Source organism: Erinaceus europaeus, chromosome 2 (assembly GCF_950295315.1).
Source record: "Erinaceus europaeus chromosome 2, mEriEur2.1, whole genome shotgun sequence".
Taxonomy (NCBI): Eukaryota; Metazoa; Chordata; class Mammalia; order Eulipotyphla; family Erinaceidae; genus Erinaceus; species Erinaceus europaeus.
Window position 1 is genome coordinate 190,826,180 of NC_080163.1, and position 24,255 is coordinate 190,850,434.

General features: G+C 52.8%; 2 protein-coding genes across 5 annotated transcripts in view; both read left to right on the forward strand.

Annotated features, from left to right (window-relative positions):
* The window catches only part of GRIK5 (glutamate ionotropic receptor kainate type subunit 5), a 96,289-nt gene extending 80,106 nt beyond the window's left edge, over window positions 1-16,183 (forward strand). For all 3 annotated transcript variants that reach the window (XM_060186047.1, XM_060186048.1, XM_060186045.1), the window contains 4 exons: window positions 1,813-2,038; window positions 7,256-7,384; window positions 7,478-7,599; window positions 15,259-16,183. In XM_060186047.1, the coding sequence (XP_060042030.1) occupies window positions 1,813-2,038; window positions 7,256-7,384; window positions 7,478-7,599; window positions 15,259-15,684 (903 nt within the window). In that variant the 3' untranslated portion in view covers window positions 15,685-16,183. The remainder of the gene's footprint in view (window positions 1-1,812; window positions 2,039-7,255; window positions 7,385-7,477; window positions 7,600-15,258) is intronic.
* Window positions 16,184-20,216: 4,033 nt separating this feature from the next.
* Window positions 20,217-24,255, forward strand: part of ATP1A3 (ATPase Na+/K+ transporting subunit alpha 3) — a 30,318-nt gene continuing 26,279 nt past the window's right edge. For both annotated transcript variants that reach the window (XM_007532916.3, XM_007532917.3), the window contains exon 1: window positions 20,217-20,371. In XM_007532916.3, coding sequence (XP_007532978.1) covers window positions 20,366-20,371 — 6 coding nt within the window. In that variant the 5' untranslated portion in view covers window positions 20,217-20,365. The remainder of the gene's footprint in view (window positions 20,372-24,255) is intronic.

The following is a 24,255-nucleotide window of genomic DNA, read 5'->3' on the forward strand; positions in this document are numbered from 1 at the left end:
ATTTCTCTCTGTCCTATCCAATAAAATTAAATTTAATTAAAAAATGGGTGATGGGGTGGGAGTAGATAGTATAATGATTATGCAAAGAGGGTCTCATGCCTGAGACTCTGAAGCCCCAGGTTCAATCCCCTGCACCACCAGAAGCCAGAACTGAGCAGTGCTCTGGTAAAAAAAAAAAAAAAAAAACTGGTGGGAGTAGTAGAGTCATAGTTCATAGTGCAGGCACCGAGCCCCAGGGATAACCCTGGGGACAAAAGAGAGAAAAAGGAGGATGACCAGGGACAAGTTCAAGTCTCCAGTCTCTTCCCGCAGGGGAAACTTCATGAGCAGTAAAGCAGTGCTACAGGTGTCTGTCTCCCTCTCCCTTCCCCTCTCAGTTTCAGTCTTCTTATCAAATTTAAAATTATATATTTAAAAAGTTATCAGAGGGGCCAGGCAGTGGTGCACCTGGTTAAGTGCACACATTACAGCGCACAAGGTCCCAGGTTCAAGCCCTTGGTCCTCGTAGGTGTCTCTCTGTCTCTTTCGCTATTTCCCCTTTCCTCTTGATTTCTGACTGTTTCTATCAAATAAATATAATTTAAAAATAATTATCGGGGACTGGGGTTGGGTGGTAGTGCAGCGGGTTAGGTTCATGGGGCGTGAAGCCCAAGTACCAGCATAAGGATCCTGGCTCAAGCCCCCAGCTCCCCACTTGCAAAGGGTCGCTTCGCAAGTGGTGAAGCAGATGTCTATCTTTCTCTCCCCCTCTGTCTTTCCCTCCTCTCACCGTTTCTCTCTGTCCTATCCAACAACGACCTCAATAATAATAATAACAATAATAATAATAACCACAACAACGATAAAACAACAAGGGCAACAAAAGGGAAAAATACAGCCTCCAGGAGCAGTGGATTTGTGGTGCAGGCACCAAACCCCAGCAGTAACCCTGGAGGCAAAGAAAAAATTATCAGAGGATAACAGTTTACACAATCACCTTTCATGTCTGAGCCTGGGAGGTTCAATCCCCTGCACCACCACAAACCAGAGCTGAGCAAAATAAAGTAAAACAGAAAAAAAAAAGAAGAAAAAAAGAAAGTAAGAGGAGGGAGAAGCAGATGGTGTCAAATGGTAGAGGCAGGGGTCTTAGCACCACAGGTGACCCCCCCCGGGACTGTTAAGGCCTCTAGGCTGCATCTGGGGTGGGGCAGGACACTTGCAGAAGCTTCTCACAAGGTCTGCAGGCAGTAAGCTGGCTTACAGCACTAAGACATGGGTCTCCCTGAGCAAGACTAGATTCTGAGGACACTTGGGGTTAGGTGTCTGCTCCCATCTTCTGTGACAGGCCAGAGCTGGGTGTCAACCTGCAGGGAGCTATCACAAGGCTGTCTCTGGTCAGGCGGGTATGGATGTGGCTTGGAGCTGCCTGAACAGTCTGTCCATCTGCCTGCCTCTTCTTTTTTTATTTTTTATTTTTTATATTTTATTTATTTACTTGATAGAGACAGAAACCCAGAGGGAAGAGGAAAACAGGGAAAGAGTAAGAGAGGCACCTGCAGCACTGCTCCACCACTTACAGAACTTCCTGCCCCCTGCGGGTGGGGACTGGGGACTTGAACCCTAGACCTTGTACATTGTAACAGGTGCGCTCAGCCAGGCATGCCATCACCCAGCCCCTTGCTCGCCTCTTCTGTCTTAGGCTCTTTCTGTCTTGCCCAGGTCTTCCTGGCTCTTGGATTGAAGGAGACTTCCTAGAGGGCAGGGCATGGGACTCGTGGTAGGGGGAAAGACCCTCACGACTCTCCACCTCACTGTCCTCCCCTCCCCATCCAGAATTCGAGGTACCAGACGTACCAGCGCATGTGGAACTATATGCAGTCCAAGCAGCCCAGCGTGTTTGTCAAGAGCACGGAGGAAGGCATCGCCCGAGTCCTCAACTCCCGCTACGCCTTCCTGCTCGAGTCCACCATGAACGAGTACCACCGACGCCTCAACTGCAACCTCACCCAGATCGGGGGCCTCCTCGACACCAAGGGCTATGGCATCGGCATGCCGCTGGGTAAGGCTGCAGTGAGACTGGGGGGGGGGGCGGGCACCGCCTCCCTACTCCTCCCTCTCCCATCCAAAACCAGGCTAGGGACTGGACCAGGCCCTGTCTGAGTAAAGTAGACTGGGTGTGTGACTCGTGGCTGTGGGTGGGCGTCATCATCCTGAGCCGTTGCACCCTCAGCCTGCAGAAATCAGCCCCAGGAGCAGGGCTTTTGGGAGAACCTAGTGAGACAGTGAACATCTCTGTCCCGAAAACCATGGGGCTAACTAACTCTCCCCATCGCCTCCTCAAGAGTGAGGACTTGTTTGTTTGTTTGAAAGATGTATTTGTTAGGGGCTAGGCAGTGAGTGGCACACTTGGTTAAACGCACATATCACCATGTACAAGGACCCAGGTTTTATCACCATGTACAAGGACCCAGGTTTGAGGCCTCACTCCCCACCTGCATGGGCGGGGGGGGGGGGGGGGGGGACACTTCACAAGTGGAGAAGCAGGTCTTCAGGTGTCTCTCTCTCCCTCCCTCCCTCTCCTTCTCTATCTCCCCCTTCTCTCTCAATTTCTTTCTGTCCTATCAAATGCAATAGAAAAAAAAGGGGGGGACGGGGGTAGATAGCATACTGGTTATGCAAAGAGACTCTCATCCCTGAGGCTCCTAAGTCCCAGGTTCAATCCCCCGCACCACCATAAACCAGAGCTGAGCAGTGCTCTGGTGTTTCTCTCTGTTGTTCTCTGCATCTCTCTCAAAAATAAAATAAATAAAAATAAAAAAATAATAGAGAGAGAAGAAAAAAAACTGGTTGCCAGAAACAGTGCATTCTGCTGCCAGTAGTGAGCCCCAGTGATAACCCTAGAGGGGAAAATAAAGGTGTATTTATTTATTTATTTGAGAGGAGAGAGAGAGAGAACCAGAGGATCACTCTGACATATGCAATGCTAGGGGTCAAACTCTGGACCTCGTGTATAAGCATCCAGCACTTAATTCACTGTGCCACTTCCTGAGCTGTTGAAGACCTGTTCTTATTTACTTCTTAGTCTGTGCACCTAAAACCACAGCCTGCCTTGTAGCAGGTGCGCAGAAATGGGTGATGGAGGATAGATAGATGGCTGTGGTGGGTAGATAGGTAGATGGAAGCAAAGACAGAGGATAAATAAATGATGGATATGACGAGAGGACTTGACGCTGTTAGCTCATACTCAGGACAGAACTCAGCGATGGAAACTCACCACTCTCACCACTAATTTTGTCATTTGTTTTTGTTTGTTTTTTAACATATGGCACCAAGGGATGAGCACATATGAAGTACCACTGAGTGGCCTTCTGGGTTCAATTTTTTTCTTCTAAGAAAACATTCTTGGGGGCTAGACAGCGGTGCACCCAGTTAAGTACATGTGACCATGCTCAAGGGCCCAGGTTCAAGGCCCCCCCGCCCCTGCCTGCAGGGGAGATACTTCACAAGAGGTGAAGCAGGTCTACAGGTGGCTCCCTTTCTCTCTCATAGGTGTTTCTCTCTCACTCTCTATCTAACCCTTCCTCTCTCAATTTCTTTCTGTTCTATCTAACAAAAACATAAAGAATAAATAAATAAATAAAGGAAAAGATGGCCACCAGGAGCTATGTATTCATAGTGCAGGCACTGAGCTGCAGCAGTAACCCTGGTGGCAATAAAAAAATTAATTAAAGGGAGTCGGGCCGTAGCGCAGCAGGTTAAGCACACATGGCACAAAGCGCAAGGACCGGCGTAAGGATCCCAGTTCGAGACCCCAACTCCCCACCTGCAGGGAGTCGCTTCACAGGCGGTGAAGCAGGTCTGCAGGTGTCTGTCTTTCCCTCCCCCTCTCTGTCTTCCCCTCCTCTCTTATTTCTCTCTGTCCTATCTGACGACGACAACGACAGCAATAACAACAATAATAGCTACAACAATAAAACAACAAGGGCAACAAAAGAAAATAAATAAATATTTTAAATGAATAAATATAATTCTTTATTCTATATTCCAAGGAGTGGGGCGGGGGAGAGAATGAGAAGGAGCGACACCAGAGCACGGCTCCTTCATCTGCTGGGTTCCCTTATATCCATGGAGTGCTCATGTGATGCCAGGGATTGAACCCAGGGCTTCCTATATGGTAAAACATACACCCATGTAAAAGCCTTTAAAAAATTTTTTTTATTATCTTTATTTATTTATTGGATAGAGACAGTCAGAAATTGAGAGGGGGGCAAGGTAGATAGCATAATGGTTATGCAAAGAAACTCTCATGCCTGAGGCTCCAAAGTCCCAGGTTCAATCCCCTGCACCGCCATAAACCAGAGCTGAGCAGTGCTCTGGTAAAAAAAAAAAAAAAAAAAAAGAAAAGAAATTGAGAGGGAAGGGAGGGATAGAGAGGGAGAGAGACAGAGAGACACCTGCAGCCCTGCTTCACCACTTGTGAAGCTTTCCCCCTGTGGGTGGGGGCTGGGGGCTCGAACCTGGGTCCTTGCGCATTGTAACGTGTGCGCTCAATCAGGTGCACCACCACCCGGCCCAAAAGCCTATTTTGTATATGGAGCTCCAGTGGTGGGATTTGTGTGGAATTGTACCCCTCTTATCCTATGGTCTTGTCAATATGTTCATTTTATAAATAATTTTTTTAAAAGCCCATTTTATTTATTATTAGTAGTAGTATTTATTTATTTATGAAAAAGAGGGAGAGAGAACCAGAGCATCACTTTGGCACATGTGATGTCAGAGATTGAACTCAGGACCTCGTGCTTGAAAGTCCAGTGCTTTATCTACTGCATCACCTCCCAGGCCAGCAAAAGCCCATTTATTTATTTATTTGTCTTGTCTATTATTTATTTTGGATGAAGACAGAAATTAAGAGGTAAGGGGAAAGATAGAGAGGGAGAGAAAGAGGGGGCCAAGTGGTTGAGTGCACATGTTACAATGTGCAAGGACCCAGGTTCAGGTACCCAGTGCCCACCTCCAGAGGTAAAATTTCTCAAGTGGTGAACAGGACTACAGGTGTCTCTCTGTCTTTCTTCCTCTCTGTCTCTCCCTTCCCTCTCGATATCTGGCTGTCTCTATCAAATAAAGATTAAAAAAAGAGAGGTACCTTCAGCACAGCTTCATCACTAGTGAAATTTCCCCCCTGCAGGTGGGGACTTGGGGGGTGAACCCTGGTCCTTGCACTTGGTAACATGCACACTCTATCAGCTGCACCACCACCCGGCTCCATAAAAGCCCATTTTAAAACCAAGTCACCCTAAGTCCTGCAGCTCTGTAGTGAGGGGGTGCTGGGTCAGGGCAGCAGTGGAAACTGGTACTTCTGTGACATACTGTGGAGTCAGACAAACTGCATTCAAACCCCAGTCCCCTCCCTGACTCAGCTCATGGCCTTAGACAAGACTGTCACCTGCCTCAACCAGGAAACAAGGTGGTGATAAGGATCCGTCACAGGATCACTGAGGCAGTTGGGTGCTTTTTTTCTGTTGTTGTTTTGTTTAGGATTTAATTTATTTCACAAGAGAGGCCAGATATTCCAGAACATTGGGAATCAAAGTCAGGACTTCATACTTGTTAATCCAGAGCTCTTTGCTGCTCACCTCCCCTGCCCCATGCTGACTTTTTAATCCTTATTATTAACATGGGGAGGGGGTGAGACAGAAGGTGGGGGAGAAGGAGATGCAGATGGAGAGAAAGCCGTGGCATCATTTTGGCACACTTGACATGGGATTGAATTCCACGCTTATGCTTTTTCTTAGTAATGTTTTTTTAAAAGATTAATTTGTTTATGCATTTATGAGAGAGAGGAGGAAAGGAAAAGGGAAAAGAGGGGACTTAGAGAGAGGGAGAGAAGGGGGCTGTGCACTGGTGTACCCGGTTAAGTGCACAAAGTACAAAGCACAAGGACCCCCACAAGGATCTGGGTTGTAGCCCTTGCTTCCCACCTGCAGGGCAAAGCTTCACAAGTGGTGAAACAAGTCTGCAGGCGTCTGTCTATCTATCTCCCTCTCTATATCTCCCCTCCCCTCACTAATTCTGCCAGGCCCCCTCTTTTGTTTTTAATTGTCTTTATTTATTGGCTAGAGACAGCCAGAAATTGAGAGGGAAGTGAGAGAGGGGGGGGGAGGAGAGACAGAGAGAGATCTACAGCCCTGCTTCACCACCTGTGAAGCTTTCCCGCTGCAGGTAGGGACAGGGGCTTGAACCTAGGTCCTTGCATACTGTAATGTGTGCACTTAACCAGGTGCACCACCACCCTCTTTTTTCTTTTCTTTTTTTTAAATTTTATTTATTGATTCATGAGAAATGATAGGAGAGAGAGAGAAAGAACCAGACATTACTCTGGAACATGTGCTGTGAGGGATTGAACTCAGGACCTCATGCTTGAGAGTCCAGTGCCTTATCCACTGCACCACCTCCTGGACCACTCTTGTACTCTTTTTTCTTTTCTTTTCCATTTCTTTATTAATGAGAAAGTTGAAGGAGAGACAGCCAGAGCATCACTCTGGCACATGCAGTACCAGGGATTGGACTCAGGACCTCATGTTTGAGAGTCCAACATGTAACCTACTGCACTAGCCCCAGGCTGCCTTTTTCTCTTTTCAGTCTCTCAGCTAGAGCACTGATCAGCTCTGTCTTATGGTGAAGTCATGTTTCGAACTTGAGCCCTCAGAACCTCAGACAGAGAAGTTTTTTTGCATGAACCGCAGTATGATTTCCTGAACCAACTCCTCCTCCTCTTTGTTTCTCTCTCCTTCCTTTTCTTTATGGAGGAAAGAGTTCACTGGGAGCAGTGGAGTCACTCAGACAGAAGCCCCAACATAATAATAATAATAACAACAACAACAACAGTATCAGCGGCAGCCAGGTGGTAGCACACCTGGTTGAGTGCACATGTTACCAGGCACAAGGACCCAGGTTCAAGCCTCCAGTCCCCACCTGTAGGGGGAAGCTTCACAAGCAGGGAAGTAGGTCTGCAGGTGTCTCTGTCTCCCTCCCTGCCTCCCCCTCCCCTCTCGATTTCTCTCTGTCCTGTCAAATCAAAGAAAAAAAGTCTCTAAGACTGTGGGGAGAGGCCACAGAGAGGGACCACGACATATGACAGGAGGTGACCTGGCTGGCAAGGCGGCCAGCAGTGGTCAGCCTGCAGGGTGGACAGGGGAGCCCTGAGGACACTGCAGGGGTGGGGTGGGCAGGGCTCTGGCCCCGCTGGCCAGCCCCCTTGTGTGACCGCCCGGTGCAGGCTCCCCGTTCCGGGATGAGATCACCCTGGCCATCCTGCAGCTTCAGGAGAACAACCGTCTGGAGATCCTGAAGCGCAAGTGGTGGGAGGGGGGCCGCTGCCCCAAGGAGGAGGACCACCGAGCCAAAGGTCAGCACCCTACCCCCAAGCCCCCCTCTAGCCTCCTCATGCCCTCTTCCCAGACCCACCCCGCTCGACCCTGGCTCTCCCCCTGCACCCCAGGTCTGGGCATGGAGAATATCGGCGGTATCTTTGTGGTCCTCATCTGTGGCCTCATCATCGCGGTCTTTGTGGCTGTCATGGAGTTCATCTGGTCCACGAGGAGGTCGGCAGAGTCTGAAGAGGTGAGGAGATGGCGAGGGGAAAAGTGGGGGTCCTGGGGGCACAGGGATCAAGTGGCCTGGCTCTGGGAGTGAGGTAAGGATGGGAGAGGGTCTGCATGACCCCCAGGACCAAAGCAGATCAAATAGGAGGGGAGACATGCAGAAGTGGGGAATGGAAGAGGGAGAGCAGGACAGGAATGAGGCTTCATCAGGGAGAGGAGGTGGGAAGGGGCACAGAGAGAGAGCAGAGAGAAAATATAGGAGGGGCAGGGGTAGATAGCATAATGATTATGCCAAGAGACTCATGCCTGAGGCTCCAAGGTCCCAGGTTCAATTCCCCATACCACCATAAACCAGAGTTGAGCAGTGCTCTGGTAAAAAAAAAAAAGGGGGGGGGGTCAGGGGGTAGTGCAGTAGGTTAAGTGCATGTGGTGCAAAGCACAAAGACTGGTGTTAAGGATTCTGGTTCGAACCCCCGGCTCCCCACCTGCGGAGGGTCACTTCACAAGCAGTGAAGGGGTCTGCAGGTGTCTATCTTTCTCACCCCTTCTCTGACTTCCCCTCCTCTCTCCATTTCTCTGTCCTATCCAACAATGACAACATCAATAACAATAATAACAGCAACAAGGGCAACAAAAAATGGGGGGAAATGGCCTCCAGGAGCAGTGGATTCACAGTGCTGGCACCGAGCGCCAGCAGTAACCCTGGAGGCAAAAATTTTTAAAAATTAAAAAAATTATAGGAGGGGGTCAGGCAGTGGTGCACCCAGTTAAGCACACACACTACCATATACAAGGATTCGGGTTCAAGCTCCCACTTCCCACCTGCAGGGGGGAAGTTTCATGAGTGCTGAAGCAGGTCTGCATGTTTTGGTCTCTTCCTCTCTCTCTTCCCTCCCTTCTCAATTTCTGTCCAAACAAAATAAAATAGAAAAGGAAAAGAAAAGGCCACTCGAAGTGGTGGATTTGTAGTGCCAGCTCAGAGCCCCAGTGATAATCCTGGTGGCAATTTAAAAAAGAGAAAGAGAGAGACAGAGAGATTACACCAATGTAAAGGACTCTGGAGCAGGACCGGAAAATAGGGAGTGTTTTCAGGTCCTGGTCCTTAATGGTTGAGAAGGACCTAGGCTGGGGGTGGTGGTGGCATGAGAGCCTTTTGCAGAAAACTGAGAAATTTTACACATGTATCAACAACTGTATTTACTGTAAGCCATTAGTGCCCCCAGTAAAAAATATTAAAAAGAGAATAGGAAAGAGGAAGGGAAGCCAGGGTGGGAAGGACATGGACCTTCCTGGGAATCAGACTTGGGACCTCTGCCGTATTTTTGGATTTGGAGGTCCTCAGCAACCCCAAGCACAGGCCTACTTTCTGGACCCCTGAGCTCCAGTCCTGTCTCCATCCACCCCTCCTGCCCTCCCTCCCCAGTCTGAGCTGGTGGCCTGGCTCACAGAGAAGCCAGCAGGGCCCACCTGCTTTCTCCAGTTGCCCTTCCCCCAGTTTCTCCCTGAGTTCCGCCCATGCCTGCCTCCTCTCCTCTCTCTCCTTCCCAAGGACATCCCTCTGCATCATCAGTTTTCTCTCGGCACATAGACCTGCAGCTCTTTCTCTCATCTTAAAGAAACCCTGACCCCGCCTCTCCCCCCAGCCCTCACCCCATGTCTCCCCCCTCCTTCCCAGCCTTGAAAGAGAAGTGCCCCCTTCCCATCTCCAGCCCCTCTCTTCCCCTTCACTCCTGCACACACTCCCACCCAGCTTCTGTCCTCACCACCCAAGCCACTCCTGTCACCAGTGACCTCCACAGCTGGAATCCAGCCCACGGGAGGTGTCATAGTCCCCAGCACAGCTGGCTGCTCCCCTTAAAACCCTCTCCTCTCCCCCTGGTGCCTCACTTTCCTCCCACCTTTCTGGCTGCTCCTTTGTTGGGAGGATGGGGATTTAGGCCTTGAATTGATTTTCTGTGTTTCTCTGTGCCCTTGGGGGCCGGGGGGGGGGGGGGTCCCCAGCCAGAAAACTGTTGTGTTTATTTTATTTTATTTTTAGATTTATTTATTAACCAAAGAGAACTCTGGCACTTGTGGTGCTGGAATTCAAGCTTGGGACCCCGTGCTTGCAAGACCAGTACTCTGTCGGCTGTGCCCACCTCCCACACCTCTAGTCAATCTCTGTTGTTTTATTTTCCCACCAAGGTTGTTACTGGAGCTAGGTACCTGCACATCTCCACTGTTGGGGAAAGGTGCATTTCAAAACTATCTTTCTGCTTTTGATAGAGGGAGACAGAGAGGGACAAAGAGACACGGGCAGGGGTAGATAGCATGATGGTTATGCAAAGAGACTCTCAGGCCTGAGGCTCCAAAGTCCCAGGTTCAATCCCCTGCACCACCATAAGCCAGAGTTGTGCAGTGCTCTGGTAAACAGAGATTTAAAATTAAAAAAAAAAAAAAAAGAAAGAAAGAAAGAAAGAGAAAGAGACACACCCGCAACACTGCTCTATGGTGCTTAAAGCTTCCCGTCTGTAGGTGAGGACTGGGGGTTTGAACCTGGGAAAGCTGAGCGTGGTAATATATGTTCACTCTGCCAGGTGAGCCACCGTGGGGCCTGGACAAATGTTTTTTTAAGATTGTTTGTAGGCAGAAGACTCCTGTATCAATTATTTATTGCCATGTAACAAGTCAGCTTAAATTTAGAAGCTTAAAACAGCAAAATTATATTGGCCCATGGTTTCTGCAGGTCAGAAGCCAGGAAACAGTTTGGCTGAGAGGTTCAGGCCGCCAGAGCCTCTGGGGAGTTCATGGGCACAGTGTTGGCTGGTGCTGCTGGCTGAGGCTCATTGAAGGCTCACTTCCATGAGGACTATCTCACAGTGTACTTGTGGGATTTTCTTTCTCTCTTCCTCCCTCCCTCCCTCTCTCCCTTTCTTCTTTTGTTGTACCAAGAATTCACACATGTGTAATTCCACTGCTTACTGGGGTAGCTTTTTCCACCTTTTCACTCTTTTTTATTTATTTTTTATTTCAGATAAAATAGAGGGAATGAGGGGGTCAGGCTCTAGTGCAGTGGGTTAAGCGCATGTAGCGTGAAGCACAAGGACAGGCGTAAGGTTCCCGGTTCAAGCCCCTGGCTCCCCACCTGCAGGGGGGTTGCTTCACAGGTGGTGAAGCAGGTCTGCAGGTGTCTTTCTTTTCCCCTCTCTGTCTTCCCCTCCTCTCTCCATTTATCTCTGTCCTATACAGCAACAACGACATCAAAAACAACAACAATAATAACCACAACAATGATGAAAACAACAAGGGCAACAAAAAGAAAAATAAATAAATAAATAAAATATTTTTAAAAGAAAGAAAGAGGGAAAGAGACAGAGACCACAGCACAGCTCCATCATTTGTGGAGCCATCTGTAGTATTTCCATATGGCAGTGGGGCTCAGAAACTGGGTCTCTGTGTGGTAAGGCATGCACTCCACTGAGTGAGCTACCTTGTAGCTCTTACCCTTGGGTTTTTTGTTTGTTTTTTCAGAGCAAAGCTCAGCTCTGTCTTTTGGTGATGTAGGGCAGCGACCTGGAGCCTGGGGCCTGAGAGTCTATTTGCATAAGCATTATGCTGTCTCCCACTCCTCCGGGATTTTGTTTTACTATATATATATTTATCAATATGAGGGGAGAAAAAGAGAGAGAAGCATACACTGTGTCAGAGATCTCATGCTTGCAAGTCCCAGGCCACTTTCTATAGGATTTTAACTTAAAGACGAAACCAAGTGATGATGACACACAAAGAGCAAGAGAGAGCAATGCCACTGAAAAACTTTACTTTTAAAGTTTTATTGATTAATGAGAGAGAGAGAAACATAGCATCACACTGGCATATGTAGTACCAGGGATTGAACTCAGGACCTCATGTCTACAGATCCTGCACTTTTCCAGTGCACACACCCCCACCCCAAGCCTCAAAAGAAGATTCCAGTTACTTAAATTTCCCAAGAGCAGGCACACCGCACCACTCAGGTCCACAGGGAATACACCAAGTTTAGTCAGGAGTGGGAGCAAGACACTGATTTTGTCAGAGCTATTATTGAGGATTCAGGGGAGAAGCAGGGCAGGGCTGGACAGTGGGACAAGCTTTGGACAGGCTGGTGTGAGTACTGAGTGTGTGTGGGTGTGTGTGTGTGGCGGGGGGAGTCCAGTTGTTTGACACCTGGCTGTGGGCTGATTTAGGGCAGCAGAACTATTAAGCGTTGGGATTGGGAATCAGGTGGTAGCGCAACAGGTTAAGCGCATGTGGCGCAAAGCTCAAGGACCGGCGTAAGAATCCCGGTTCGAGCCCCCTGGCTCCCCACCTGCAGAAGAGTCCCTTCACAGGCAGTGAAGCAGGTCTGCAGGTGTCTTTCTCTCTCCTGTCTTCCCCTCTTCTCTCCATTTCTCTCTCTCCTACCTAACAATGACATCAACAACAACAACAATAACTACAACAACAATAAGAAGACAACAAGGGCAACAAAAGGGAAAACAAATTAATTTTTTAAAAAAAAGCGTTGGGATTGAGGCCTGCGGAGACAGCATAGTGGTTATGCAAAAGACTTCCATATCTGAGGTTCTGAGGTCCCAGGTTCAATCCTCAGCACCACTATCAGCCATAGCTGTGCAGTGCTCTGGTGAAAAAAAAAAAGATTTGGTAGGTTTGCCCATGAAAGATTGGCTCACAGCTCTTTATTCTCTAGGAACTGGGCAGGCCAACCCTGCGGGGGGTGCGGGTTGAGGTAGCTTCTCCCTGGCCGGCAAGTCTTTTGAGGTGGCAGAACATCTAAAGATGTGAGAATTAAAGAGCACGATTAATACTCATGCATGAGGCAGTTGGCAGGAGCCCTCAGCTTCTCATCCGGGGCCTCTCTTTAGGGCCGTTTGAGTGACCCAGTGCCATCAGGCTGCCTTCCCTCAGCCAGAGCCAGTGGCCCCAGAGGGGGCTGGACAGAAGCTGAAAGTCAGCTGACCCAGCCCTTTGCTGTCAAACAGAGACCTTGACACAGTGGCAGAGGGGATCCCACAAAGCGGATCTTGGGTGTCTGCCTGTGAACCCCCAAATGTGTACCTCACCCTGAATCCAGTTGCAACTTCAGTTCCACACAGGCCATTCTCACCAGGATGTCTAGTAAAACACAGAACTTCTGCCCATACCCCCACCAGGCAGGTGGTGGCTGGCCTGAGGTTGCTTGAGCCAAAATAGATGCAGTTATTCTTCCTGCCTGCCTTTGCACGTGCCCTCTGTCTGATCTCTAGGCAAATCCTTTTGATTCCAGCATCAGAGTAACCCCAGAATCCAACCTCATCCCTTTTTAGTCAGTACTCTGGTCCCACCACCAACTCCTGTCTGGTGACAGTGGCAGGTTCCTCTGAGGATTCCCTGCCTCTGGCTCAGCACAGGGCCTAAGGGACTCCCACAACTTGCCAGTGGCTCCCATTTGACTCAGAACTGTAACCCCAACCCTGCAGCAGAGAACTGGACTTGGATTCATGAGAACCTGGCTTTGGTCCTTGGTGCCAGCAATGCCATTGTGATGCCCTGGTTCTCTCTCTGTCCTCTATCAAAATGGGTCATAGATTAAAACAACAACAACAAACAAAACAAGCCCAAGACTGGAGAGATAGCTTGCTGCATAGGGCATGTGCCTTGCCATGCATGCAGTTCAGGGGGAGGCATCATGGTGTCAGAAGCTCCTATGCTGCGGCATCTCTCCCTGTCTGAATGAAACGACAGCCTGAGAGAGGTGAAACTGCACAGTCATGAAGCCTTAGGTGAAAACAAACTTCCAGTCCTCCCAGTGGCTTATGCATGAGCTGTCTCCAGTGCTTCTCTGACCTCACAGCCCCCTCTTTCCTTTATGCACCCATCCCAGTCCCCCAGCCTGCCCTCTGCCCCTCACACACCAGATGTTCCCACCAGCATCTCTATCTATCCTGCTGTGTCACCACCTTCCCCAGCACTGCAGTCACTAGACTTCCTCTGTCTACTTGGAAATTCCAAATCCCTCCCCACTCACACACTCCCCACCTCTACTGCAGGCGTCACTTTTCTCCAAAGCACCGAGCATACTACCTATCTGCTTTTTTATTATCATTTTGTCCCCACTGTGGAATGTAACCTCCCATAGACTGGGGGGGGAGGGGAGCAGTTCTTTTTAATTCTCTGCTGCAGTCCCAGCAGCTGACACTCAGCAGGCCTGGATCAATTTGCCCAGCAACAGGGGAGCATGAATAAGTAGCAGAAGGTGGAAATCGAGTAGGAGGGAAGGACCTGGAAGTGGAGAGTGAAGAAAGCTGCAGAGAGGAAGTGAAGGGAAGGCTCAGGGACAAGCCAAGTAAGGAGAGAGAGACAGACAGACACAGAGGCAGAGGTGCTCACGTCAGTGTGGGGAGAGAGGAGACAGGAGGTGAAAGGTAAAGGTGGGTGGGGAAGGCGAAGTGAAGGAGGGCCTGGGCACTGGCGCATCTGGTTGATTACATTGCGCAAGGACCCAGGTTCAAGCCCCTGGCCCCCATGCAGATGGGGGCCAGGAGTGGTGAAGCAGGGCTGCAGGTGTCTCTCTCCCTATCTCCTCCTCACTCTAAATTTCTCTAATTCTTTTTTTTAAATTTTATTTTATTTATTTATTTATTCCCTTTTGTTGCCCTTGTTGTTTTATTGTTGTAGTTATTATTGTTGTTGTCGGATAGGACAGAGAGAAACGGAGAGAGGAGGAGAAGACAGAGAGGGGGAGAGAAAGATAGACACCTGCAGACCTGCTTCACCGCCTGTGAAGCGACTCCCCTGCAGGTGGGGAGCCGGGGTTCGAACCAGGATCCTTATGCCGGTCCTTGTGCTTTGCGCCAACTGCGCTTAACCCGCTGCGCTACAGCTCGACTCCCAAATTTCTCTAATTCTATAAAATAAAGTTTTTATTAGACCAGAGCACAGTTCAGCTCTGGCTTATGGTGGTGCTGGGTATTGAATTTGGGGCTTTGGAGCCCTAGGCCTGAAAGCCTTTTTGCATAACGATTATGCTGTCTGCCCTACCCATAAATAAAGTTTTTTAAAAAATAATCAGAGAGAGAAGTGAAGGAGGGGCGGTGATGCCCCTGGTTGAGCACACATATTACCATGCACAAGGACCCAGATTCCAGCCCCCGACCCCCACCTGCAGGGGAGAAAGTTAACAAATGGTAAAACAGGTTTGCAAGTGTCTGTCTCTTTCCCTCTCTCTCTCTTTTTAAGAATATATTTATTTATTTATGAGAAAGATAGGAGGAGAGAAAGAACCAGAGATAACTCTGGTAATGTGTTGCCAGGGACGGAACTCAGGACCTCATGGTTGAGAATCCAATGCTTTCTTTATCCACTGCGCCACCTACAGGACCACTCACTTTCCCTCTCTATCTCCCCCTTCCTCTCAGTTTCTCTCTGTTCTAGTAAATAAATTAAAAGGGGGGCAGAAGGATAGCATAATGGTTATGCAAACAGACCCTCATGCCTGAGGCTCCAAAGTCCCAGGTTCAGTCCCCACCACCACCATAAGCCAGAGCTGAGCAGTGCTCTGGTATTCATCTCTGTCGCTGATTCTCTGTGTGTGTACATCTCTCTCAAAAATAAAATATTTTTGACAAAAGTGAAGGAGGGGGTGCAGGGAGGGGGCCGAGGTGACCGCCCCCCCCCGCAGGTGTCGGTGTGCCAGGAGATGCTGCAGGAGCTGCGACACGCCGTGTCCTGTCGCAAGACGTCACGCTCCCGCCGGCGGCGGCGCCCGGGCGGCCAGAGTCGGGCCCTGCTGTCGCTGCGCGCGGTCCGCGAGATGCGCCTGAGCAACGGGAAGCTCTACTCGGCCGGCGTGGGCGGGGACGCGGGCGGCGCGCACGGGGGACCCCAGCGCCTGCTGGACGACCCGGGGCCGCCCGGCGGGACCCGGCCCGCAGCCCCCACGCCTTGCACGCACGTGCGCGTGTGCCAGGAGTGCCGGCGCATCCAGGCGCTGCGGGCCTCCGCGGGCGCGCCCCCTCGGGGCCTGGGCGCCCCGGCCGAGGCCACCAGCCCGCCTCGGCCGCGCCCCGGGCCCGCCGGCCCCCGCGAGCTGGCCGAGCACGAGTGACCGCTGACTGCACGGACTTAGCCCGACCTCCCCGGCGGGCGGGGGGGGCAGGACTTGTGCCCCCAAGAGACTCGCCGGGCCGCGGGGTGGCGCTGGAGACCTCGGAGCTCGGCGGCGCCCTCTCGTGGACTCCTCGGGGGCGTCCGCGCTCCGCCTCCCCGATGTGGGCTGGGGGGAGCTTGACTGCGGGGGGCGGCGGCTGGTTCCCGGAGGCGGAATGCGATCCACGGCGAGAAGCCCGTCCTGGGAATGTTCAGCCCTCCCATCCCCCAAGACTTGATGCAGTCTCCCCCACTTATGGAGGAGGTGGGGGGCCCTTTGGGCAGATGGGTGTCCCCTGGCGCCCCTCGACTCTTCTCTTTCTCTCTTTTTTTTGGGGAGAAACCTCGGAATTTCTATGAGACCCCTCCAGGGAGGGGGTCAGTTGGGCCCCCATCCCTTCCCCTATCACCCCCCCCCAGCCCCTGTTGGAATAAAAAAAAAGAACAAAATTCCAAAACTGGGGGATGCCCTGGTGTCATTTTTCCTGGGAGTGGGGGGAGTGTGAGATCACTGGATGCTTCGGTGCGTCCCTTTCCTTCCCCTTAAGACCACAAGTCTCTACACCTCGGCCCCATCCGCAGCCCTTGGGGCAGCCCGGGTTCAGCAGATCCGTTGACCTTCTCTCAGGACAGAAGGATGCTGCGACAGAGACCCTGGGACAGATGGAAAGAGATGCGGGGATCTGGAGAGGCGGGGATGCGGGAGGCGAGACACAGAAAGACAAACCAGATGGGGGCGAGGGAGGGCAGAACCCGGGGTGCCCCTGTGATGGCCAGTGTGTGCTTGGGCCAGAGTGGCGACAGCGCTCCGGTGAGTGTGCGTGCATACATGAGCCCACCTTCACCAGTCTGTGACTGTGACCCTGTGCTTCTGCGGAAAAACGCAGGTCCCCAGCCCCCCAGGGGAGGAAATGAAAAAACCCGACAGGGTGCGGGACGGGAGGCTGCAGGGCTGGTTGTGCATGAGGGAGAAGGGTGGGTCTGCCCTGTCCCCGCCCTCCCCCGCCCCGCTGGAGGTTTCTGTGGAAACTGCAGCTGAGAAAGGACGAATGAAGGTCACGCAGCGAGAGCCAAAATGAGGCCGAGTAGAAGGAGGGAGAGACAGAGATGGGGCGGGGGCGGGAGAGCCAGAAAGGGAAAAAGAGAGAAGGGAGGAGAGAGATGCAGAGAGGGAGAGGGATAGAGGCAAAGCATTAGAGAAACGGTGTGATGAAATGAGAAGGGAGATGGAGAGAGCAGAGGAGGTGGGGAGGGGACCCAGAAACGAGACAGCTAGAACAGAAGACTTGGGGTGTTGGGACTGAAGCAGAGATTGGGGTGGGACAGAGGCAGATAAGAGACTGGAAGCCACAGAAAGATGACTGGAAGGGTGGGGGAGATGGTATAATGGTTATGCAAACAGACTCTCATGCCTGAGACTCTTAAGGTCCCAGGTTCAATCCCACACAACACCATAAGCCAAAGCCTTGCTCTGGTAGATTAAAAAAAACAAGCTGAGCCGACCAGTCCTGGGAGGAAAGCCAGACCGCAGCCCGGCTGGGGAGAGAAGTGAGCCAGGCTGCCCGAGCAGGGAGCTGTCCGTTTCAGCACCAGACTAGGGTGGGTAGGGGCCCTGTCTCCCAGCCCCGCCCCTCCTGCCTTCCGGAGTTCCCCTTCTGGCACACAGCAACCCCCCAGTCTCCACCCGGCTTCTTGGGTGTTTCAGACACTTCCCATGTGTGTGTCCCTTGGGGACAGGTGTTGACTCCACACCTCTTTTACACATTAGTGGATGTCTGTCCTTGGGCCTGACTCTCAGTCTGTGGCTGTGACTGGAATATGGCTGCAGACGCTTCTGCTGTCAAACCATCTCTGTCCCAATAGCAAGTGATGGATAGCCTCTGGGGGTCTTCACAATTTTGAATCTTCCACCCAAACACCCCCTGGAACCACTATCCCTGGTTCTTGTGTCTGATTCTCCCTAGTTTGCTCTCGCTCTCTCTCTCTCTCTCTCTCTCTGTGTGTGTGTGTGTGTGTGTTACCTTCACTGAGGACTTCTGCAGCTTTCTTCCCCCTCTGCCTTTGTGGATCCCTCTGTCTTTGTCTGTTTATCCATATCTGCCTCGCTCTGGTCCTGGGCTCTGTTCATTTCTTTCCTTGTATCTCTCCTTGTGTCTCTCTCATGGAGCTCCCCTGTCCCTGTCTATCCCTGTGACCTTCCTGAGTCTTCCCTCCTCCCCCTCCCTCCAACTTCCGCAGAGCCTCGCGCTGGAAGCACGATGCATAGTCATCAGTCTCACCAGGCTTGTGTCTGAGCTGGGAGGCTGGGAGTGTGGGGAAGGGGGTTGTGAGCCTGTGTCTGGGGTGGGGTGTGGGAGAACCAAGGCCTTCCCCATCCCAACTGAGAACAGGAGAGAGAACTTAAAACCCCACTGGATCCAACTATCTCTAGCTTTCTCTGCCCCACTCCCAAGTCCCCTTCCTCATAACCCAAACCCATTCCTGCAGACCAAGGTGCGGGAGACCCGAGGGATGATAACTGGATAACTGTGACAGGTCCTCCTTCCCCAGGGATCAGGCAGAGTTGGGAAGGGGGGGGTCTGGGGGCCAACTACCTGGGTTAGAAAATGTGACTCCCCTCACTCCATCTCCATGGAGACAGGCCAGGTCTGCAGGCCCAGTCTCCTTTGCTGCATATTCACCCTTCTCTGTTACTATGGCAACAAGGGACAGCAGGGAGGGATGGGGGACAGAGTACTGGTTTAGGACTAGAGACTCTGGGTGCTGGGAAAATATTCTCTCTTCCTCTTTCTCTTTGGTCTGTCTCCTGTTTGTGACCTTCTCTCTGAATTTGTCTTTCTATTTTTGTGCTTCTCACTCTTGTTTTATGCCTCTCTCTTTCTTGTCTCTTGTCTCTCTGTTCCTGTCTTTAGTCATTTTCCCCTTACATCAGGCTCACTGTGTCCCCCACACCACCATTCCCATCGATGAGGAAGTTACCCACATTCAGAGGAACCTACAGAGAGGCAGGCTCTCTGCCCTTCCTACCATCCCTCAGAGAGAATCTGGGGATGCCCCCAATGGAGCAAAGAGGTGGGGGTATAGGGCTGTGACCCTCACACTCTAGTGAGGTGATTGATAGGATGCTGTGTCTGTGTGTGTCTGTCAGGCCCGAGGTGTGGGTGCCAGCTGTGTGTCTGTGTGTGCACACAGAGATGGAGTGCGTGTGTCATGTGGGTGTGGGTTGTGTGGGTGGGGGCGTCAAGGTGTTCTGGGAGGTGTAACTAAGTTGTATATGATAGTGACATCATATGTGATGTGCGTAGTGTGTGGGATGGTGTGGTGTGATTTGCTCTAAATGGTTGTGCTGTGTGGGTAAGTTGGTGTGCACTTTTGTGTCTGTCATTCAGATTTAGCAGCCATTTGGCAATTTTGCACTGTGGGTCTTTGTTCAGGCCCAGATACTCTGGGGAGGAGTGTGTGTGTGTGTTGATGTATGTGATATTGTATGACCATGTGTCAGCATCCAGAGAGGCTTCTCCGTGTGTGTAGGCAAGGTGAGGCATGTGGTGTGTGTCTGTGTGTGTGTGTGTGTGTGTGTTGAGTGTTCTGGGTGTGTGAGTGTGTGTGGCTTCAACTTGCATGGCTGTATGTCTCCATGTGAGATGGCACAAGGCCAGAATGGTGGAGCGTGTGACATGTGTGTCTGAGAGTGCTTTGAGGGTGTGCCTAATTCTAAGTGACACTACGGTTGTGATTCTGCCGTGTTGTGATGGGGTGTGTGGGGCTTGTGTTTCATTGCTACGTGTGTGTGAGTCTGAGGCAGTGTGACGGGGTAGTGTGCTGAGTGTGGGAGGGGTACAAGCTGGTGATGGAGTGTGGTGGTGAGATTGGTGGGGTGTGAGTGTCCCCAGCTCCTGTGTGGGTGGTGGTCGTGTCTGGGTGTCCCACACCTGGGCCTGTGCAGTTGTGTCTCATTGGGCAGCTCTGCTGTAGTGGGTGGGGCACACAGTGAGGGGTCTCAGGTCTCCTCTTCCCTCTGCAACCCTCCTCCTCATGGTGGGGGTCTTTCTTGTCTCATGTGCGCCCGCCAGCTCCCTCTCTGCAGCAGCCCCCCATACACGGACTGCAGGGGCCCCGCTGCCTCCCTGCAGAGAGACATGCTGTGGGCCCCCAACCTTATTGCGGCGGTTTGCAGGGCTTTCCAACCTGCTCCCTCAACGCCCCCTCTCCTTGAAGGTTCACTTTCACCATCAGGGGTTTTCCAGGGTTCCCCTCCCTCCGCGCCCCTTTCTTGGAGACGCCACCCCAGATTTCGGGGTCTCGGGGATCCCCCTTCCCGCTGCGCTCCCCCCTTTTCAACAGACACTTTGCAGAGATGGGGGGGGGGAGACAGCTGCAGTACCAGGGGCGGAGCTTCGGGCTGTCCGTCAGAGCAGTGGAGCCGCTGATTGGCCGGCTCCCGCCCCCCAGCGAGCGCGACCATATGAGGAGGCGGAGGCGGCAGCGCTGCAGACTCTGCGCGGCAGGCAGACCGCGGGAAGGACGCGCGGACCGAGGCGCGGGCGCTGCAGAGGCCCCCAGCCATTGCCCGCGCCTGAGCCCGCCTGAGGCCCGGCTCTCGCCCGCCTGCCCGCCTCTGTTCCCCCGGAGCCGCCAAGATGGGGGTAGGTGCTCAGCCAGCGGGTCGGTGCTGTGCGGTGACATTGGGGTGCCTGCGGGAGGCTGAGGCTGCGGGACCCCGGGAGCAGTGTGCATGCGGGGGTCTGGGGCGCATGTCCGCGGGCTTTGTAAGCGGCGTGGCGGTAGCAGCTCAGCGGCGAGCGCGCTTGTGCACCGCCCCCTCCCCCCACGGGGGGCTGCAGGCTCCGGGCTCCGCCGGCGACCCCCGCTCCTGACTGTGCGGTCCCGCTTGTGTCGTCTGTCTGCGCCCCCGCTGGATGTGTCTGGGAACCCGGTGTTTGCATGAGGTGGGGAGGGTGTCAAAGCCCCTCTGCTGCCCTGGCCAGGTGGGGACAGGTCCAGGTTGTGGCCTGGACTCCGGATGACCTCTCTTTCTCCTTCCAGACGTGGATGGGGGTGCTCTGCAGTGCGGCGTGGCCTGGGGCTACGGAGTGTGTCCAGACCCTGACCTAGGGGAGCAGACATGGGGGGGGGGATTCTAGTGCCTGGTAGAGGGCGGACACGAGTGAATGTGCGTGTGCACGGGGGCGGGGGTGGCGTGCACGCCTGGTATGTATGCCCTTGCCTCTGTGTCAGTGTGTCCTTGTCTGTCTGTGAGTCTTTCCAGCAGATGCCGCCTCCTTCCCTGGCTGACCACCTGACCCCCCCACCCCAGCTGCAGTCCTGGATTCCTCCCTCCTGTCTGGGGCCATGGCAGGGTGGTGGGGTGGGCCAGGCTGGGTGGGGTGGGGTGAAGGAAGAGGGTCCACATGGGAGAGGGATGATGCGGGATGGGGAGAAAGATGGCGGATGAAGGCTGATGGGCCTAGGGATGCAGGTGGGGGGTGGGGTTGCAGATCTGTGCAGTGGGGTGGGTGAGGGGGGAGGGGAGCAGAACTGGGGGGGAGGGCTGGGAAGAGGGAGGGAGGCGGGAGTCAGTGATGGCTTCCAGGTAAGTAGGATGGAGGGAAGAGACAGCAAGAGCAGACTGAAGAGGCCTGAAGCTAAAATGCCTTAGAGAAAAGGGAGGAGGGGCCTTAGGGGAAGAAGTTGGAGGCAGGAGGAGAAATGAGACACTTTCAACACCTTGACACAGAGAGACAGAGACATATGGAATGTGAGAGACAAAAGTGGGCACAGCCATGCTCAGGAAGAGATGTAGACAAAGAGACAGGCACAGACAGAGACATGGAGAGAGACAAAGAGACACGGAGAATGCAGACACCGTGACACCCCGAGAGACCAAAGGAGAAACTGAGGCTGAGCTGAGGACACCTGAGGACAGGCATTTCCTGTCCAGTAATGACCCAAGTCAGCCAGCATACTGGGAAAGGGAAGCAGAGGGCAAAGCAAAAGGTCGAGGGAGAGATGCTCAGAGGTGAGAGACCCAGACATGGGGTTGGGTGGAGGGATGCACAGTGGAGAGGCTGGCTGAGGTGCAGACGCTGCATGAGCTGGTGGGTGTCAGGGCGAGGCGGACAGTGTGGAAAATGGCGAGGAGCTGCAGAGGCGGGCTGCAGAGACAGGCGTGTCCCCCACCCTTGGAGGTGCTCCCACCCCGCAGTGCGCCCATCTGGGCCTCCTGCCTGGACTGGGAAAGCCTCGGCTCCCCCTCCGACAGATGGAAGCCTGCCCCCCAAGGGAGTCTGGTCATGGCAAGGGCAATCAGGAGCCAAGGCTTGCCCTGGGGACTGGGGTCTCCAAACCCTCAGACCCAGGATTTGGGACCTCCCCCGTCCCTCCTCCCCTTCTGACCCAGGGATCCAGGTCTCTAGCCTTTCCTCCCTTAGACCCAGGTGTCCCCCACACCCACCTCTATCAGACCCAGGGCCCCTCCCAGCCCCTCCTCCTTCAGACTTATGTGTTTCCTAGCCCCTTCTCCCTCAGGCTCAGGGTTCCCCCAGCCCCTCCTCTCTCAGAACCAGCTCCCCCCCAGGCCCTCCTTCCTCAGGCCCAAGTGTCCCTCCTTTTTCAGAACCCACCCCTTGGCTTCACAGGGGCCAGAGCATCAGCTCCCCAGCTTCAGGGGTGGGCTGCTGGCTTTCTCACTCCTTTCCCACCTCCCCCCTCATTTATCTCCTTTGGACTAGATGCAAGGCCACCTTCAGCTCTCTCCATCAGTGGGCTGCTGACATCTCTCCACTAGGAGGGGTGTGTCCTTCCAGTTCCCCCCATTCTGGAGCTTTTGTGTCAGAGGACGCAGTGCTGCTGCAGGGCTGGCCCAGGGCCAAGCCTCCCTCCCACCCCGAAACCCTCCTAGAGGCTCCCAGGCTTCCAGCTGCAACCCTCCCAAGAGCCCCTGGGGCTCAGCCTCCAGGTCTGGGGGTGACAGCAGGCAGCTGGGCCCTCTACAAGGTCATGCAGGGATTAGCACTGAGCTTTGCTGAGCCTGGGATTCTAGCCTGGCTCTGGGCCAGGAGGATCTGTCAGCATCCCCCCCGCCCCCCAACATGCAGCCTCTGAGGATGCTGCCTTCTTCCCCATCTTCCTAGTTCCCTAAGCTGGGACTCTAGTTACTGCCTCTTACGCCACATCTGGTTCAAGCTAGGTCCAGGGCTACTGTATTTCAAAACTATACTGTCTTTCAGACATCCAACCCAAACCTGACTGTGGCTCCCACCTGTCCCCAGGAGAAAGGCCGGGGTCAAAGCACATTGGGCCAGCCCCTCAGCATAGGTGATAAGTCAAGTCAGGTCTTGCCATGCTTTGCGTAGCAGATTGCCTCCCCAGTCCCGGCTATGACCAACAACACCTGGAATGCTCCCCATTCCTGCTAGGCCTGTGGGCTCTCTCACCATGCTGGGTTCTTTAAGAGACAGAGACTGGGATTTCATGACCCAGGAAAAGCTCCAGGCACCAAAGACAAAGAGGATGACAGACAGGGAGGACAGAGATGCCAAGAGGGACCTGGAAAGAGACAGGCATGGAGACAAAGAGGAAGCTGGCAGACCCAGGCTGAGATAGGCAAGGCAGGAGCAACAGGAGACAGATAGGAACACACAGAAGAGGGTGTTTAGCAGCATGGTTGTACTTAAGATTTTTATACTTGAGGCTCTGAAGTCCATCCGAGGCTCTACTATAAGCCAGAGCTGTGCAGTACTCTAGTGAAGAATGAAGTAGGGGAAAAGAGGAAAAAAGGAAGGGGAAAAGAAAGAGACAGAAAGGAAGAAAAAAAGAAAGGTGGAGAGAACCTTGAGAGCCTGTAGCACAATACATGGGGACATGAGAAAGTGTGCCCACGTGCCAGTGACCGCACTGTAAACCATTACCCCCTCAGTGGGGGCATGAGAAAGTGTGCCCGCGTGTCAGTGACTGCACTGTAAACCATTACCCACTCAGTGGGGGCATGAGAAAGTGTGCCCGCGTGTCAGTGACTGCACTGTAAACCATTACCCCCTCAGTGGGGGCATGAGAAATTGTGCCCACGTACCAGTGACCGCACTGTAAACCATTACCCCCTCAGTGGGGGCATGAGAAAGTGTGCCCGCGTGTCAGTGACTGCACTGTAAACCATTACCCCCTCAGTGGGGGCATGAGAAAGTGTGCCCACGTGCTAGTGACTGCACTGTAAACCATTAACCCCCTAAGTGGGAAAAAATCAACATAGGAAAGATAGAGCACAAAGAAGAGACTGCTTGAAAGAAGATAAACACAAGAACAGAGACAGGAAGAGAGAAGGGTGGAAAAATACATGGAGAACAGACTATGTAGATACATAGTGATCCCAACACACAGCCGCCAAGACGAGAAATCAGAGAAGCAGGGAGTCAGGCAGTAGCACAGCGGGTTAAACACATGTGGCTCGAAGCACAAGGACCAGCGTAAGGATCCTGGTTCGAGCCCCCGGCTCCCCACCTGCAGGGGAGTCGCTTCACAAGCGGTGAAGCAG